General features: G+C 42.3%; 1 protein-coding gene across 1 annotated transcript; it reads right to left on the reverse strand.

Moving 5' to 3' along the window:
* Window positions 1-12,482: 12,482 nt before the first annotated feature.
* Window positions 12,483-17,566, reverse strand: LOC130174079 (transmembrane protein 182-like). Its single transcript, XM_056383690.1, has 5 exons — window positions 17,230-17,566; window positions 15,929-16,040; window positions 15,409-15,507; window positions 14,729-14,866; window positions 12,483-14,408 (listed from the first exon to the last, which is right to left on the reverse strand). The coding sequence occupies exons 1-5, from the start codon at window positions 17,401-17,403 to the stop codon at window positions 14,188-14,190; spliced, it is 744 nt and encodes a 247-aa protein (XP_056239665.1). The 5' UTR covers window positions 17,404-17,566; the 3' UTR covers window positions 12,483-14,187.
* Window positions 17,567-17,573: the final 7 nt, after the last annotated feature.

The following is a 17,573-nucleotide window of genomic DNA, read 5'->3' on the forward strand; positions in this document are numbered from 1 at the left end:
CAGGCAGACATATGTTTGAAAGCATGCACACTCACACTACAGGATTCACCAAAGTTTTGGAGGAATTAGTGGCTTGTGTAATTTAAAAAAAAAACGCTTTCCATAAAGTGACGTGCAATAACGTGTATTACAATATTGTAATAAATTGTGAGTGTTTGGCTAACAGCAGTAGTTCTGGTGTTGGTCCATCAGGAGCCAGTGTCGCTTGGACTTCACTGTGGGGAGGGGAAGCCCAGACTCCTATCACAAGGCAGTCTAAAGCAACTCCTTATTGCCATTTCAATTAAAAATTTAACCATTTTTTTGTTACAGTTACTGTATTTGTATCATGACACCATGGCCCTCTCCTCCCCACATTTCATGAGGACCAAGAGGACCTTCTATGTTTCTACGAGTTTTAACTTTCCCGTAGTGTGTTATATAGCTTTTTGTGCCTGTCTACAAAGTCGCAAGGCTCAAAGTACACATCAAATGGAGTAACTGCCAGGGCAAAACCCACTTTTCTCATTTGCATGAGATGCCTCATTAGGGGACCAGGCCTTACTTCCTAGACCTACTGACGTCAGTATTGTCCCTAAGTACAGCCCACCTGCAATCTGGACACTCCCTGCAAGCTTGGCCTAGAGCACAACACACAACTACTTAGAATGAAGGCCAGGAAAAGTTGTTCTAGGAAGATAACCACCCAACTAAAAAAGTGCTGCAAACCTGCTGGGACGGGCATAGAGCACCAAAGACCAGTTCTGGCTGGATAGGAGAGGCAGCAGCAAGAAACCCAGTGTCAGATCTACAATTTTGTGCAACTGTCCTGAGGTTGATATGGAGTTGCAACCGTAATGCAGATTTGATGAGTATTCTATTGGTAAACAGATCGCAAATATTGATCAAGTGCACATTTTACTGATGAATCAAAAGACACGCAGGTAGGCTTGCTATTGTGCAAATGACGAATCTTCAAAGACAACATGGAGCATAGGAAGTGGAATATGTAAACAAATATCCCCAGAAAACATGAGCAGTAAAACTGGGACACTGGAGGACTGCTTCAAAAACCATGCACAATCTGTCATTGGATTTTCACAGTTCACGTTTAACAGGGTCACCAGCGACCTGATGCACGTCCTTAGCTCCAATAAACTATCCATAATTCCACAATTGAGTTCATTTTCACTAAGTACAAGCGCAAAAGTATTTAATCAATTCAGATTTACCAGCATCTTAAATCAGTGGTGGCACATCCCTACCTTTGAAGTCCGGTTGTCTGCCCATTCCTCCATTATTCCACTCCATACGTGTCCACAGATAAAAAGTTCATCAGAGTATTCCAAGTTATAATTACTGTCATGTCAAGTCCATGGCAGACTGACCCTGACCCCTAACAAAGCATTTCAGACAGAGTAGAGTACAGCGAGAGGTACAGTAGGCTATAAGAAAAATAATGTCTTTTGGAACATTGAAGCATGTAAATCTATTTTAGTAGACACCAAGAATAAATTGATGACAACTAAAATAAGATGTCTTTTTTCTGTTTCTTCAAATTAGTGAGACAGGACTCCTCAGGAGATATTAGATGCTGCCCACTTTTAGCATTTTTCCTCTGCATGGTACCAACTCAATCAAGCAGCAACCTCCGGAGGTGAATAATGAAGCCAACGCTGAAGTGCCAAAAACTGCAGTTCTTTGAATGGCCACTTCAGGCTGGCCCCAAAAGCGAGTCAATCCCCATAGACTCCCATGTTAAAATGACCGACTTTACAGCAGATATAAACATGTTTACAGTCTGGTTTGTGTGCCCTATAGCTGAATTTCCCCTTCATGGCAACCTGGGGGTGAATTTTTATATAACCCACTACTTAAAATTCTATTAAGGCTTAAAGTTATGCATAATTGAGGGCGTGGTACTTAGAGTGACAGGTTGGTGAGTGTATCCACCAGTAACCAGCATGCAACGAAGTCTCAGCTCCACACGCGCCCACTCTTAGCTTCAAACCCATCTTCAGCATGGGTGAACGGTAACAAAGTACTTTTACATATAAATAAAGTGAGGCTCGTATTTCATATGCACATATATATCCACCATGTCTAGACGTATTAACTATATTATGGAGATTGTTGCTGGAATGTAGTTATTTATGTACCTGCACACTTGAAGTTGCAAATTTCCCCAATTGTGTATATGTGGTCAACTCACATACTTTGTGTGTTTTGTAATGGTTACCGGTGGAGAAGATCTTGTGGTTGCTTGTTACAAATTTTTTCATCCTTGTTTTGCTTTCAAGCCCCTCTGTATAAGAAGTAATTAGCTCTAATAATTAGCTAGATAAGGAATACTGAGGGCATGTGCAGGCTATTTTTGTATGACAAAGATAAGAGTGGTGTATAAGTCATGTATTGATACATTTTTGATACTGAAGCGAACATTAAATTACTATCTGAATGAATGAGAGCTCGGTATAAGGTATATATTTGTACAGGTGGGTCAAGAAAAATAGGAGTGATGTTTTTAGTATCATACACTGGGGTGTCAGTGGGTTGTCTAAATTAATCTGTGGTTTAATATTATGTAACTAAATGTTATGTGATTTCTTGTATTCCAGCATGATGCAACAGTTCTTCAGACGTGATGTAGAGGTGTGTAGTACACGTACGTACGAATCTTTCAAACTGATCGGACTATGCTGGCTGTCTGCTGTCAGTGACTGAACAGTAGCGTTAAGCTGTGGAGCTCCCCTCACTGGTGACTGAAAGCACGACTCAGCTGGGATAAACTGTATGTTACTGACTTGCTAGGAGATTACTGAAAACAGCAAATGCTACAGAAATATGTATAATGTGGAAACTCTGTGGAGGTATTAACTTCATAAACAGTGCTTGTACTGTATAGTTCCAGTGGCGTTCTGTACTGAACTGAACAGACAGCAGACTGAAGAGAGGACAGTGAGAATCAGCACTGCTAAAAAATGGAGTGGTGGTCACTATCTGATGCAAAGAAATAATTAGAATCAGGAAAAGTGATTCATACGCCTCTATCCTGAACGTGCTGCATTTGTTCGTAAAATAACCACACGTCCCACTTCAGGCCTTATTTTCTAACAAGAGTGCCAAAGACAGTGCTCGTATTGTAGTCTCAGGATTAATATAACTCGCCCAACTAAAAGAACAGCTGGCCTCTGAGGTTTAAATGAGCCACAAGCACTGCCACTGTCAGCTGACTAAAAGACCTGCACGTTTGCAGTATCTCCAGTTCTCCCCCATAATCACTTACATCCGGAGGAATGAATGTCAAGACACTAAATACTGCTTCATATCTCTTCCCTTGAGAGTTACAACCTCAGTTGGCTTATTTTCATTGCCGGTTTGACAGAAGATTAGTGTATCTATCACCAGTGACTCCCTGTCCATGTGATATCTAACCAAAATATCACCCACATTAACCCAGATGCCTTCACACAGGCACCTATAATAATCCTTTAACAGAGAAATTACAAAGAAAAAAGGGCGACATAAAAATATTCAGATTATTTTAGAATAATAAAAATAATAAAAATGACTCATACAGTAAAATAGAAGACATTTTCTTTTGATACATTATAAATCAGATGTTCACTCTCGCCTGGAACAGACCATCTTATCTAGTTGGCCGGAGAGGAAAGTCTTTAATAAAAGAATTTCTCAGAGATACGTGTGGGGTGGAAGTCACACGGGGCACCTCCGAGGGTACGGAGGTTAGCACAACAGCTCAGACCTCCTGCACTCTTTCATCTGGCTGTTTCAACATCCCTCTGTCCCCTCCACCCCTTCCACTGCACTCTCTTAAACAAATCCTCTTGTTTCTGACAACCTACTAACTCTTAAATAAATCCTGCCCGATGTGAGATCTCGGCTGTTCCCTCGTGACCCAGACAATACCCCTCCGAATACAGACACACACACACACACACACACACACACACACAGACACACAAACAAAGAGCTCATGCTCAGAACTGTGACCTATCCAGACTTTGACCTGTGTGGGTGAAACAGTCAAAGTCCTTGTGGACCCAGATGTCCTCTTGGCTTTTATAACTGCAGTCTCTCCTTTACTTGCTTTTCTCCTCCTCTCTTCCTCGCTCGCTCTCCTTTCCCTCCAGCCCCTCTGGAGACTCAGTGATAACCAGGGTAGACGGGAGGAGGAAGGGAGCGGAGGAAAGAGGGATGGAGGGAGGGGGAGGAGAGTGGTGAGAGGGAGTTGTGATGTCCCGACTCAGGGATATTTAATCCTCTCTGTGAGGGGCGAGCGTCTCTCTCCCTCTGTTTGGCTTTGGGAGATCAAAGAGGCGGTTCAGATCCTGGCGAGATCGCTCGCTCTCTCCTCCTGAGTGGACCAGAGACTCACACAGACACACACACAAACGCTGAAGTACTCGGGGTGACTGGCGAGGATGACGGTGGTGGTGGTAATGAGGCAGTGATTGATGGGACTTTATGCTTCCTTACCGCACTGTCTTAAACCACCAGTATATGAGTACACTCCAAATAAAATCAAATCTGTGTGCATAAGAAAAATGAGAGGAGAAGAAGCCCCCACATTTGGGTTGAATTTTAGTTCTATCTCCACAGAGTTACACCAGTTTAAAAGTTAACTTCTTGCGTGTGCACTCCCACTGTGATTCCCACTCTTCTTCATGTGTCACGGGCATGACAAAACAAACACACCTGGAGCTGCAGTCAGTACGGTTTTCATGCATGTGGACTCTGAGATCACACCAAATGCTATTTTGTTTCAGATTATACTGTTGGCTTTAGGCTATGACTGTAATGCTAATGTGGATACATTTGACCCCAACCCATCCTTTCTTTCTGGTTTGGCCTTCCACCCAAACTCAATTGATCATTCATCCCGCAGAAACAGATTATTTAAAAAATGCTCTTCAAAATGAAGACATTTGAGATCTCTGGTCTCGTATTATTTGTTTGAAGGGAAAGTGGAATTTTTTGAGAAGACTGACGCATCGCTGTCGTATGATTTCAGGCGTCTGATTGTCATGCGGTCTACTTGTAGCATGTAATCACCACATCACCAAATCCAAACAGCGTCAGTTTGATCTCGGCTGGTGACCTTGACCTCTGTTGCATGTCTTGCTCTCTCTGTGTTCTCATCCTTGCTCTTGTCCCAACGTTTCTCAGCTGTGTACTGTAATAGTATAGTAATAGTAAATAAAATAAAATAAATAAATGGCACAAAGCTGCTGGGGCTCACAGGCCTGTCACTTGTCATTTCAGTGTGGATGATTAACCTTTAGGAAACAGTCTGTTGGAGTCAGAGTAATTCCTAGAGATACAAGGATAATCAGTTTTATACATAAGGTATACTGTAAGTGTTGCTGTCCCTGGAGATTCCTACAGACTTGGCTCAGAGTTATACATGTGAAACAACTCTGTGAATGTACTCATCATAGGCGGAACGCTTCATTGTTGGATGCAATGATGTTTTTTCTCATCTAATGCCTAAAATGAGTTTCACACCCATTGCAGTGGAACTCTTGCCAAGTGTTTATAATATTACTTGAAAGATATTCTGTGAGTCATGAAGTGAGTACATTTCAGCGCTTTCTGTTTCATCACCCTGGAGGAGTTTGTTAACAGTGGGAGCTGTAAACCGTATAGCAGGCGATAACAAAAGTGATGATTCCAATGTTTCCTTTCTATTTGTATTTTAATTTTATACCAATCCCCTGAAACACACACACACACACACACACACACACACACACACACACACACACACACACACACACTCATGCACTTCCACACACAAATGTAAACCCACGGCTCCCCTGCCACTCGGCTTCTGAGGTTTGCAGGTCTCTGATAGGAAGCCTCTGAAATGGAAAAGAGATAAGAGTAAATAAACAAATAAATACAATAAAAACGAATTTGTGCTGGTTCAGTGCACACAGAGGGAGAGGGGGGAGAGGGAAATGGAGGGAGAGCACTCTGCGCGGCCTGACGACAAACCCCACAAAGATGCATTCTCAATAAAGTAAAGCAAGGTAAATAGCTAAGTGAATTCATGCAACTTCCATTTATTTACTGAAATCTGTTGAGACTTTGCACTGATAGAGAGAGACACCATTTGGCTCTCCAACAATGGAGCTATCAGTTACTGTCTCTGTGTTCCCTGGATATGATCTCTGTCCATTTTATACGACTGAATTGCTCCAAAAATAAAAAGAGAAAAAAAAGCATTTTATTTCCATCACAATAAAGTTATTTGGTGTTGTCAGCTAATTCTCAATGGCATAACAAGCTTTCTTTTAGCCCACGTCGGTACCTTCGCGGAGGAACCGTGCTCAACCAAATGTTCTGCATAGCCAATCTTCCTTTAAAGCAGTGCCACAGGCTTTGATGTGCACCCACACCAACACGCCACTCCAGCAGCCTTTCTTCTCAGATGTTGCTTAATTACACTATCATAGTCTGTTAATTACCTTATCAGTGCTGCATAATCCCATGGTCAGTGTCTGAACGCCATGTATCAAAGCAAAGCAAGTCTCTTTCATGTGCTGTTTTTGGTTCTGATTAGTGAATTCAGCGGTTTAGGATTGCAGATGAAGTCAGTTATTTTTACTAACAATTAATGTCTCGAGGAGAAAATAGAAATAGGTGTTTGTTTTATTTTGTTTATTTAGTGTAGTAGTGCTCAGCTAATTCTAATTGTTGCCCCAGAGAATTACTCTTGTGTCATAGGAGCAATAAAAACAAAGTAACGTGCTGGCCTGGTTCGTAGATATGATGTTAAAGAAACAGCTCTGCATTTTTTGGAAATGTGCTTATTTGCTTTCTCTCTGAGAATAAGAAGATTGAAACCATCATGTCTGTACTTTAAATACAGAGCTCGAGCTGGGAGGTGATTAGCTTAGCTTAGCATGAAGGGGGAAACAGCTAGCCTGGCTCTGTCCAAAGTTCAAAATAATGGTTACAACACCTCTAAAGCTTGACATCTTGTACCTTGTTTGTTTTACACCCAGTATCTAAGTGCAGAATGTCTGGCTATGGAACAGGTTGCATGTAGGGTTTGTGTTTGGTTTTGATCTGTGTAAAGGCACGAACCTGGGACCCACTGTAGCAACAACAGCAAAGAAATCATTTCTTGTAACACCAAATATTATTTTTACATTTCTTTTTGTGCTTTTTTAGCCAGTGTTAGTATTAACAGCTGTTTACTTACCAGTCTAGCTGAAACATTGCGAGTTCAGCATAAAACTTCAGTCCTTTACTCATCAAGAGCAACACCAATTTTAAGGCATATTTTGCTTCTATTTCTATTACTTCTTTTCTTCTACTGAGGTTAGCATGCTAATCTTCTAGCTCTGGTTTGGCCGATTTTTCCGATACCGGTCACTGTAGAATCCAGACTGCCCTGAAGAAGTAGTGCTGCTCATTAGTCATGTTATAACTTCTTGTATTGTAAACATAAAGATGGCTGAAGATCTTGACAAGACTGTAAGTAAACAGCTTTTAATGCTAATGTTGGCTATGTAGCAATAGCAAAACTTATGGCTCTTTTAACCAGCTCTGTACTTTACACACAAGCATGAGATTTATGTCAATCTTTGCATTTGGAAAGAAAACACAATTTCCCAAAATAAACAACTTTAACAGTGTGAACAGTCACCGACACGCTGCTTGATTCCCTGTCAGCAAAACTAAACAGTGTGTCCATGAAGAGCTAAAGTGGCCATTGCAGGTGTGTACATCTGTTTGTGGCTGCAGAGAAGCACAAAAATAATTTATAGATTTATAATCAAAAATAATGTCAGTCTTGACTGGCATCTGTATGTTTACCTTGAGTGCATCCGATGCAATGCATATGTGTCGATCGTATCTACACACAGCTCTGTTTCGACATGGAGACAGTAATTAAGAAATAATTGGAGGGGCTAGTGAAATGTTTCTCAAGCGTGGAAGATGCATGCCTAAATGTTAATTCCACTCAGAATATGTTAACGTATGCACAGATGTTAATGAAGACTCCACGTAGGGCTCTTGTGTTGTGCACCTCAGTGCTCTCCCAGTGCGCATGTGTTCTTCCCCTCAGCTCAGCCAGCAGCCTACTGGATCTGTCAACTTGGGGAAAATTTCCATTTTGCAGCTAACTCTGCAGCCTTTTGATGGATATGTCTTGCCGACTTTTATCTCTCAGTGCGTCTGCAAACTAATTAATATTTTTTTCTCTCTCACTCTCTCTCTCCCCCCTTCAGGCAAATATTTGTTTCCTCAGAAGTGAGCGTGGGCAAACCTTCCTCACAGCTCCATATGCTGCCAGCTGCCAATCAAGCGGGCTGGAACCCTGAAACTAATCGCAACCCCCTCCTCCTCCTCTCCTATGTCTCCTCTTCCTCTCTTTCAGCAGAAATGAAAGAAGTTGGGGAGAGGACTGGTGTGTGCAGGGGGGTGGGTGTGTGTGTGTGTGTGTGTGTGTGTGTGTGTGTGTGTGTTGGGGGGGTGTTTAAAGGGAAATAAAGACATACAGTTGAGAAGAAGAAAAGAGATGGTTGAGACACAAGCCTAGTGCAGTGTCTCCTCTGTTCTGTCTGTCCACGTGGAGCTCTTCATGCTTATCTTTATACTAAGCTCTTTGTTTCTGTTTTACTTTAGTGTATTTATATATTTATTGTTCAATTGGATTGCACTGTATCTGTACTGGATTTGGTTTGTTTGCCTGACAGCTCCAACAGTGAACAGTGCATGTACACAGTGGTTCGTGTGTATCTGTGTGCTTTGAGTGTGTCCTACCCAGGTAGTGGTGTGTGCCAGGTCCAAAACACAAACACACAGACTGGGCCAAAACAGCTTTACATCCTCCTGTAGATCAGCAGCAAGTGAATGAAGAAGGCAGCCACAGCAAAAAAATATGACTAAATTTGTGTATTATATCAACCACACTGCTGTATTTACTGGGGAGTTTGACTTAATCTGCCAGCTCTCCAGCTGACCTGTGAACCCCAAAACAAACACATGACCGCACAGTTGGCTCATTTGAGAGGACGTTTAGTTCCTGGATGCTTCCCCTAGCTTAGCTGATACAGGGTCAGTTTTACATCACGTTTGCTCTGTGCCAGGTTTTTTTTTAGTTAACGGTGTTGCTAAATATAGCACTAGGCTATAGTGCTATATTTAAAAGGCACTTTACCTGAAATAGTGACAATATAGATCGGTCAGGCAATGAGGACAGAGAAAGAGATATTGGACAACCTTCAGCATTGATCAAAAGCCAGATTCAAACCCCTGGCTCATGGACACTGTTGTCAGCATCTTAAAGGTCAAACCCACCAGGACGTCCCAACAAAACACATTTGTGGAGCATTTATTTAAGTTTAATCATTTATTTATTATAAGTTTTTCCATCATTAGTATGTTGTTTGTGTTTCTAATCAAATATGATACATGGCTACATACAGAGGTGGAGCAAAAAGAAAAAAACCTGCCATCATATCCTCCCACGCGTTACACTGCATCCCCAACTTCAACAACTCTGTCTTTTGGATGTTTCTGCTGTCGTCATTGCAAAGAATTGTACAAACTGAAATCCAGTCATGGTATTACACACAACAAGTGACAGAAATAGTCTGTAAAGTGTGAGAGCAAAGTTCAAATCCTGCCTTACATTCACACCTCTGCACACATGGCCAGTCGCCTGGCCAAAATGGGCGTTCTTGTTGGAAACGCGTGTTTTGAAACGTTACCAGAAGTGTCCTCCAAACTCGGCATTAGAAAGAGAGTTTGAGTTGCTGTTAGATAATCTGACAAGCTCTTTGTTTGCAACATACTAAGGCCTTCACTTTGACCAAACACTAAAAAAGACAGAAACCAGGTTTGTGCAGCCAAACCAGGGACAAATATATTACATAAATAAAGATAAAAGTACAGTTATATGCTGGTTTCTATTTTTCAGTCTATAAACTAGCAGCAGCACTTCCTCTCACTGTGGTGAATGCCAGTAAATACAAATACAGAGCAGCACCTTGCCAGTACTTTCAGCCCTTTTCTTTGGCATCCCTGCTATCTGCACCTCACCTCACCAGTCTGAAGAACTCCCTTGCCAAATGTAAAAAAACAAGCTGTTTCCATTTACTATACATCCAGTGTGTATTTTCTTGAGACTACACACAAAAGTACCTCCACCTTGAATTTTTAATTTCTTTACTTTTTTCAGCAGCGAAAACAACATCTGGTGAATTAGCTGTAACATTTGAAAACATGTTATATTCAGTAGTTTGAACATGTTTGGCGCTACACAGGAATGTTTGCACATGCTCTCAGGAGACAGAGCATATGATATAACGTCCACTCATAAGTCGACTATTGTATCATGACTATGGAGTAGAAGCTGTCTGTTACAGCAGCCAGTCACGCACACACTCCTCACTGTCTCCCTCCTACTATCATCATCAGAGTATGTGTGTGTAAGTGATCCTGTCTTTGTGAGGTTAATTGAAGGCAGGAGCTCTGACTGTCTGAGACATAATCTGTCTGCATGAACAGTGTGTATGCATGTGTGTGTGTGTGTGTGTGTGTGTGTGTGTGTGTGTGTGTGTGTGGAGAGAGGGGTGGTGTTTGAGGGGAGGGATGTCTTTAATAAGACCACGCTAGTTATTTATACAAAAATTGAAAAAGAAACACACGCAGCAACTATTCTTTATCCCTCCACCTGCTCCCTCTCTACCTCCACTATACTCCCCAATACAGATTAGTGGTGTGTGTGTGTGTGTGTGTGTGTGTGTGTGTGTGTGTGTGTGTGTGTGTGTGTGTGTGTGTGTGTGTGTGTAAGGAGGTGGTGGGGCTGTTCCTGGGGATTTGGGGTGTACAAAAGAAACAAAAAAGCAAGAGTGATGCCATAAGGCTTGCTATTCTCTCATATCAGCTCTTATCAGGGCAGTCATTTTTGACAGGAGAAAAGCCTTTATCTGCGAGAAACTGTGTCCGTCTGGCCCTTTGCACACACACACAAACACATACACACAAACACACACACGCACACACTCACACTCACATACACCCACAAAGAGCCACAGTCAGGCCGTGGCGGGCTGGAGCTCACACACACAGAGTAGGTAATCGGCTCACTAGTAGAGTTAGGGGGTTAGAGAAAGGACGGAGAGAGCTCTCACCAAGTGTATCCCCCTCTTTGACTGGATTAGAGCCCACCAGTATTCAGTCCAGGTGCTCTGAAGGACGGAGGGGTGGGGAATCCGCCTACAGGGTTCATTTTCCCTACCAAGTGTGGGGCCACATCCTGCTGTTTGCTGTCTGACACATCGCATCCATGGAACCTTTGGCAAATACTGGGAAATTATCAACAAATATCCATATCCATGCAAATGCATCCACACATACACATACATATGATTCACACTCATTACCCCTAATCAACGAGACGTATGCTCTTTGGGTTGCTTGGGTCTGCCGGGGTTAATTTGCAAAGCATTTATTACTTTATTATCATGTCATGTCTTAATTCACGTGATGCTCACTATGCCATATGCATAATATTATAATGCCATTATTGCTGACACTTCAAGTGCAAGATTATTTCTTCCTTAAATGAAGTGATAGTGTGTTTCCATTGTTGTGGATGACAGGGGAGGAGACATAAGAGTTAATTAACTATGATTAGGAAGAGCTACAGTCATTGAACAAGCCAGCGTTCTAGCTCAATACTCTGTTCAGTAATTGCGTCCTTTCCTTTCCTTTCCTTTCCTTTCCTTTCCTTTCCTTTCCTTTCCACTGACTGCTCTCATATTCTCCCCTCTGTCTGTCCATGCATGGGAGATTGTCCTTTTGAAGAGGAGAGCTGGAGAGCCCTCTGCTGGCTGACTGTGGTAATTCGACCACCTTGATGAGTCAAGTGAACATGATGCCAGCTATTTATCGAGGTTGTGAATAATGACTAATTAGTTTGGTGTGGCTAATGAGTGTCATTTACATGACCCCTGAACGTTGGCCGTTTCAACCCTGAAACCTCCTAACCTGTCGGTATTTTCCTTAAACTGCGTGTTGCTGCAATAGCGTGTCTTCATGTTTCTTGGCTTGTCCATGATCATTGACTGGTTTTTGGGCCAAAGCAATGTTATATGATATGTTAGCAAGATTTCTGTTAAATTTGTTATAGTCATGGGATTTTTGGTTGCCCTCCTGACCTCTCCACCCACAGGCCAATATTTGCACTGGTGGAAAAAATAAATTCAGAAGTCAGTCTCACATTTGTGCCCCTCCAAGGATTAACCCTTTTGACTTCAATAACCCCATGACTTTTCATCCACCACCCTCAGGATAAATGTTACTTTTTTTTTTTTACTGGTAAGGAGCTCAGAATAGTTCAGTCATGACTGTAACTGCAGTTGTTGCTAGCTCTCAAAGCTAAGCTAAGTTAAAGTGAGTGTTTTAGCTTTAACTAGTCCTAATGAAGTGAAGAAGCACAGACAGACACAGAAACATATACATTATGGTTTATTGGAGATATTTTCGAACATCGTGTATTGCTTTTAACAAGAGAAAAGTCTTTATGGACGAAAACCGTTTGACAAATGTACATCGGGTGACCTTCACCATGTTTGATAAAAAGCTGCTTCTGTACTCACTAGTCCTAGTGAACGACTATGAAAACTAATAACAAGCACACACCACTGAATATACTGTATATCATATAATCACACACACACACACACACACATTTACCAGTAACCATCATGTAAAAGAACAGCTGCAAAGTACCAAAGTTAGAGGGTGTCCTCTGACATCACAGGCAGTGTGGTAAACTCAGCTGTCCTATAGCATGGTGCTAGATTACAGTCTTACATATATTACATAAATCAGGACTAGGATCAGCACTGTGTGTGGATTAAACAGTTTATTTAAATAATTAGCATTGGTTTCAGTTTGATCTCAGCAAGTGTGTGTGTGTGTGTGGGGGTGTGTGTGTGTGTGTGTGTGTGTGTGTGTGTGTGTGTGTGTGTGTGTGCATAAACGTGTGTGTTTGATCAGTGAGGTCTTTGAAGCAAACATTCAACACACACACACACACCCCCAGCCCAACACCACTCCTTCTCCACACTACAGCAGATGAAAGCTGATATGTGTGATTGAGAGTCCACTTGCTTGTTTCCACATGCTGCCCATTCAGCCCAATGAAAAAGGAGGATGATCTAATATTGTTGCAGTTATGATACAATCACATGTCTGTGTTTCCCCTTTGGAACAGACAGAATGGTGTGGGGGATTGTTTGTGTGTGTGTGTGTGTGTGTGTGTGTGTGTGTGTGTGTGTGTGTGTGCATGGATATGTGTCAGTAGAACATCTATTAGAGGCAGGGGTTTGGGGGTTTCTGAATTTAACATTTACATGTAGGGTGGGATGGAGAAACATAATAGTGTGAGGCTGAAAACAGAAAGCATAAGGATTTGAATGAGGGGGTGAAATATGATTGGGGTGAAGGAGGCAGGTGGCCGGCCCGCTGCACACCAACCAAACCCACAGACATCTGTTCATTTCTCAAAGCCCCCTTGTTGCCCCCCTGCACGCATCAATTCTTTCTCTATCCCCCCTACACCCACATCCATCCCTCTCCTGCTCCACCCCCACACCCAAACCTGCCATTTCTGTTTCCAGTCCATCCAGCCATTCCTCCCTCCCTCCTCACTCTGCTCCAGCTAGCCTACTCTGATCCTGTGCCAAAACCAGGACAGGGGACACAGCTGGTTCACCCATGCATTTCTCACCTTCCGCTCATTTGCAGCATTGATAAAAGAAGCAAATGGTAGAATGACAGTGGGATTCAGCGGAGTGGAAGAAATATTTATATTCAGAGTTTTGCTTAGAAAAAAAGATCTTATACTGCTCCTTAGCGCCAGTATCATATCCATATCATATCACATTAATCCTATAAACTCTACCACTGAACTATCGTGGTTTTAATATTCCTGTGTAACTGGTGATTTTTGTGGAAATCAATCACAGAAAGTGATAGAAAACTGCTACAGCAGCAGTGTCTCTGTCTGCATGCTACCTAACATCCAAAGGGTGGTGCTGTAATGTTGGTCGTATCTTTCCTGCCAGTATTTACATCCCACAAGTGTGCTGCTGAGTCCCAGTGCAGGACATGAAAAGGTCAGTCCACTCTTCTCCTTCGGGCCAGATGATGAGCTCACTTGCTGGCATGCAGCGCTCGGCCCACCATCATGAAGACCAACCCAGAGACGAGCTCCAGAGGCACGCCGGCTGCCGCCACCATGAATGACAGGCCGTAGAGCACTGAAACCTTGGCATCTGGACATGCCTCTCCTCTCTCCTGCAGGACGTAGCGCTTCACGTCCACCACCTCCATCCACAGCACATAGAGCAGGAGCAAGAACAGGAACAGGCAAGCTGTGGAGTGATAAAGAGAGTGTCAGGGAGACACAGAGGCTATCACTGCTATGAGTAACAGCAGAGGAATGCAGCTCCTACTCATCTCTACTGTTACCACGGTAGCAGTGTTTACACCTGCTGTTGTTATAGTGACAGTGCTGCAGAGTGACATCTGCTGCCCTGTGTGCATGTATTTGTAATGTGACAGGCATGAACAGCTGACAGCAGCAATGACTGCAATATGTGTTTGTGTCTGTACATTCACCTATTCCCCCGGCAGTATATTTCACACCACTATATGAACTCCACATGTACACATGCAGTAGTTTAGATTTTACCGGCAGTGATGAGGAAGGCTCCTCCTAACTTGTAGAGTTTGTGGCTGATGAAGGGGACACCACAGACCAAGAGGAAACCTCCAGTCAGAGCTGAGACCAGCCCGAGGATTATCAGCAGGGTCCAGAAACCCCGAAACACTGCACAAGAAACACAACAAGGCCTCCATCAGAGCAGTGGACCTATATGTATATTGGTCCTCAGGACGAGGAGGTCATGTCCTCAATATTTTTTGGGTCATATAGCCAGATACCAATATTTCTACACTTAAAGTTGAATACTTAGTAGTATAGAATAGTATAGTAAGTATAGTATAGAATAGTTAATCAGATTCAGTAATTACCACTAGAACTGTATTACTGGAGACTGTGGGGATGGCTCTGACACAGCATTTAGATCCTCATGTTGGGATATGAAACATTAAGAAAATATTGAACTTAAATACATGTCAAAAATCCAAATAATTAAAAAAATGTTTCTGTTGGGAGTAATATTGTAGGACTTTGACCCATGGTTTTGACCCTGGTTTGTATGTATATGAAACGGAAATATGTCTATATTTTTTTATCTATTTCTCCGTCATAACCGCCTTGAAATTTTACTTTCACTGTTAGTTACAATATTGTGGAAATACTTGCATGTGTGTGTACATACAGCATGTGTTTGTGACTTTGTGAATTACCTGCTGTAGCATCATAACTTGGATGAGGCACTGGTCCAAGTGCAACAGGCAGAGGGAAGAGGTAACCATGGATACACACCTTGGACTCTGGCTGGTTTGCTATAGTTAAAAGAAATGGGGATAGTAAAAAAAAATCACAAAAAAATAGTGAGTAAAGTAAAATAAAAAAATTGTAAGTAAAGTAAAAAAAGTCTAAGGCTCAAAAAGAAAATTCAAAACCTAAGAAAAATAATGTGGTTCTGAAAATGACTGGATGTGGTTGGGTCCAGGGAAAAATAAGAAACACCACAAGAGTGAAAAACTTAGAGAAAAACCAAAAACGCCTCATAAACTGAAATAAAAGCCAACATAATTCTTCTTATTGTATATTTCTGTCAAATATCCAAATTATAGACATTTTTCTTTCCTACACTTGTTAGCATGTCAGGGAGACCACATAACTGAGCATGAGACATGCCACCACATTGGACAAGCCCCAACAAAAACTTTTTGCTACCTTAAAAGAAAGTTTTTTACATACTGAAGAGAGTGGCCAGGACTGCATGTGTTGTGGGCTCCACCTGAAACACACAGCGCCAGAAGAAACCCTCATGGTGGAGGGTGTGAGACGGAGGAGGAACGTCCAACTGGATCTAAAGAAGAGACAGAGATTGGGGATGAACACATTCAAATATCTAAAGATGGATGAACCTTAATGTCTGTCAGCTTTGTCAACGCCTGTCTGTGTTAGCTGCTCTGTGTGTGCCTGTGCTTCAGTGGTGCCACGACATCAAACGTGGTTCTGATTATGGCCTGCTGGTCTGTGAGGTTTTCAAGGGGAACTTATGAAACACGCATGAGTGATACTCTCCACTTGGTTGTCAAAAATATGATTGATGGCACCAAATAACACACAGCAACTTTAATCATCGTCTTTTATTGAAAATGAAAGACTGTTTTGCTGTGATGTTCATGAGAAACTCACAGGGGATTTACTTTTATAAATATATCCCTTACTTTGCATTTTGAGAACTTTCTCACAAATGTGGTATGGAAGAATAAACTGGGAAATTAAAAGGGCCGTACACATGATTTTACACATGAAGATCAGTTGACTACTCAATCAATGAAAACAGTTGTATCATGGCACTGAAGATGTCATCAGGGTTATTTTGGACTACTACTAAATGTTAGCATGCTAACATACCAAACCAGGATAGTGAACATGTTAAACATTGTACTTAGTTTACATCAGCTTGTTAGCATTGTCATGGTGAGAGTATTAGCATGCTAATGTTAACAGTTTTAGCATGTTAGCATGACTGTAGACTCTTAATCTGTCAACAGAAAGACTGTTTTGCAAACTGGGGACATGGGGTTTGACAGACCTGTGAGTTGACCGGGCAGGGAGGGTCTAATGAAGCAATAACTGCATTTTGGGAGCATAAGATCTGGCATTTCTGGGAGTCGACCCATTCTAAATGTCTGTCAAAAGTCAGACTAAAAGTCAGGATCTCTCAGTCTCTGTTGCATTGATTTTGTCCAGTGTTTTTCGGTCTCTTATATAGAAGTGCAACACTAAATTGCTTCACTACATCTTTAAATATCCTACAATGGCATAGCATGCACCCCACTGTCTACATAGCACCTGATCAGGTTCCACACTGGTCTTTTTGTGGTTATCACATGTGATGTTTCACTGTTAAAGATATTATGCTGCTGTGACTATTATTATATGCATTTGCTTAACTGGAGAGCAGCAACCAGTTCTAACAGTGAAGTTTACATTCTGTGCATGAATTTGTTTATGGACGATTATGTGCACACATGTATCTGTCCTACCTCAGTCCCATTGGCATCTTTTTCCCCTGTCAGGGTTGTTTGCGTTGGCAGTGTATATGGTCCACAGTTGTCACTGGCCACCAGCCAGTAGTCTGTACCAAAGGCCAGGAAGAAACACAGGGTCGCTACCGCCCCAAAAATCCCCCCAGCCAAGGCTGCTGCTCCCACCCTCATGACTCTAGCCTAAAACCTCCTTCACTGTGCCCTTTCTCCTCAGCTTTCAGCCCTCAGGTCAGTGACTCCTCAGCCCCTCACTGGCGTCCACTGAAGCCCTCTGCTCAGCCCCAGTCCTAAAGAAAACAGTCTGGCTCTGCCAGCCACTCCCCGGCATGCTGGGAGCTACA

Source organism: Seriola aureovittata, chromosome 8, assembly GCF_021018895.1.
Source record: "Seriola aureovittata isolate HTS-2021-v1 ecotype China chromosome 8, ASM2101889v1, whole genome shotgun sequence".
NCBI lineage: Eukaryota > Metazoa > Chordata > Actinopteri > Carangiformes > Carangidae > Seriola > Seriola aureovittata.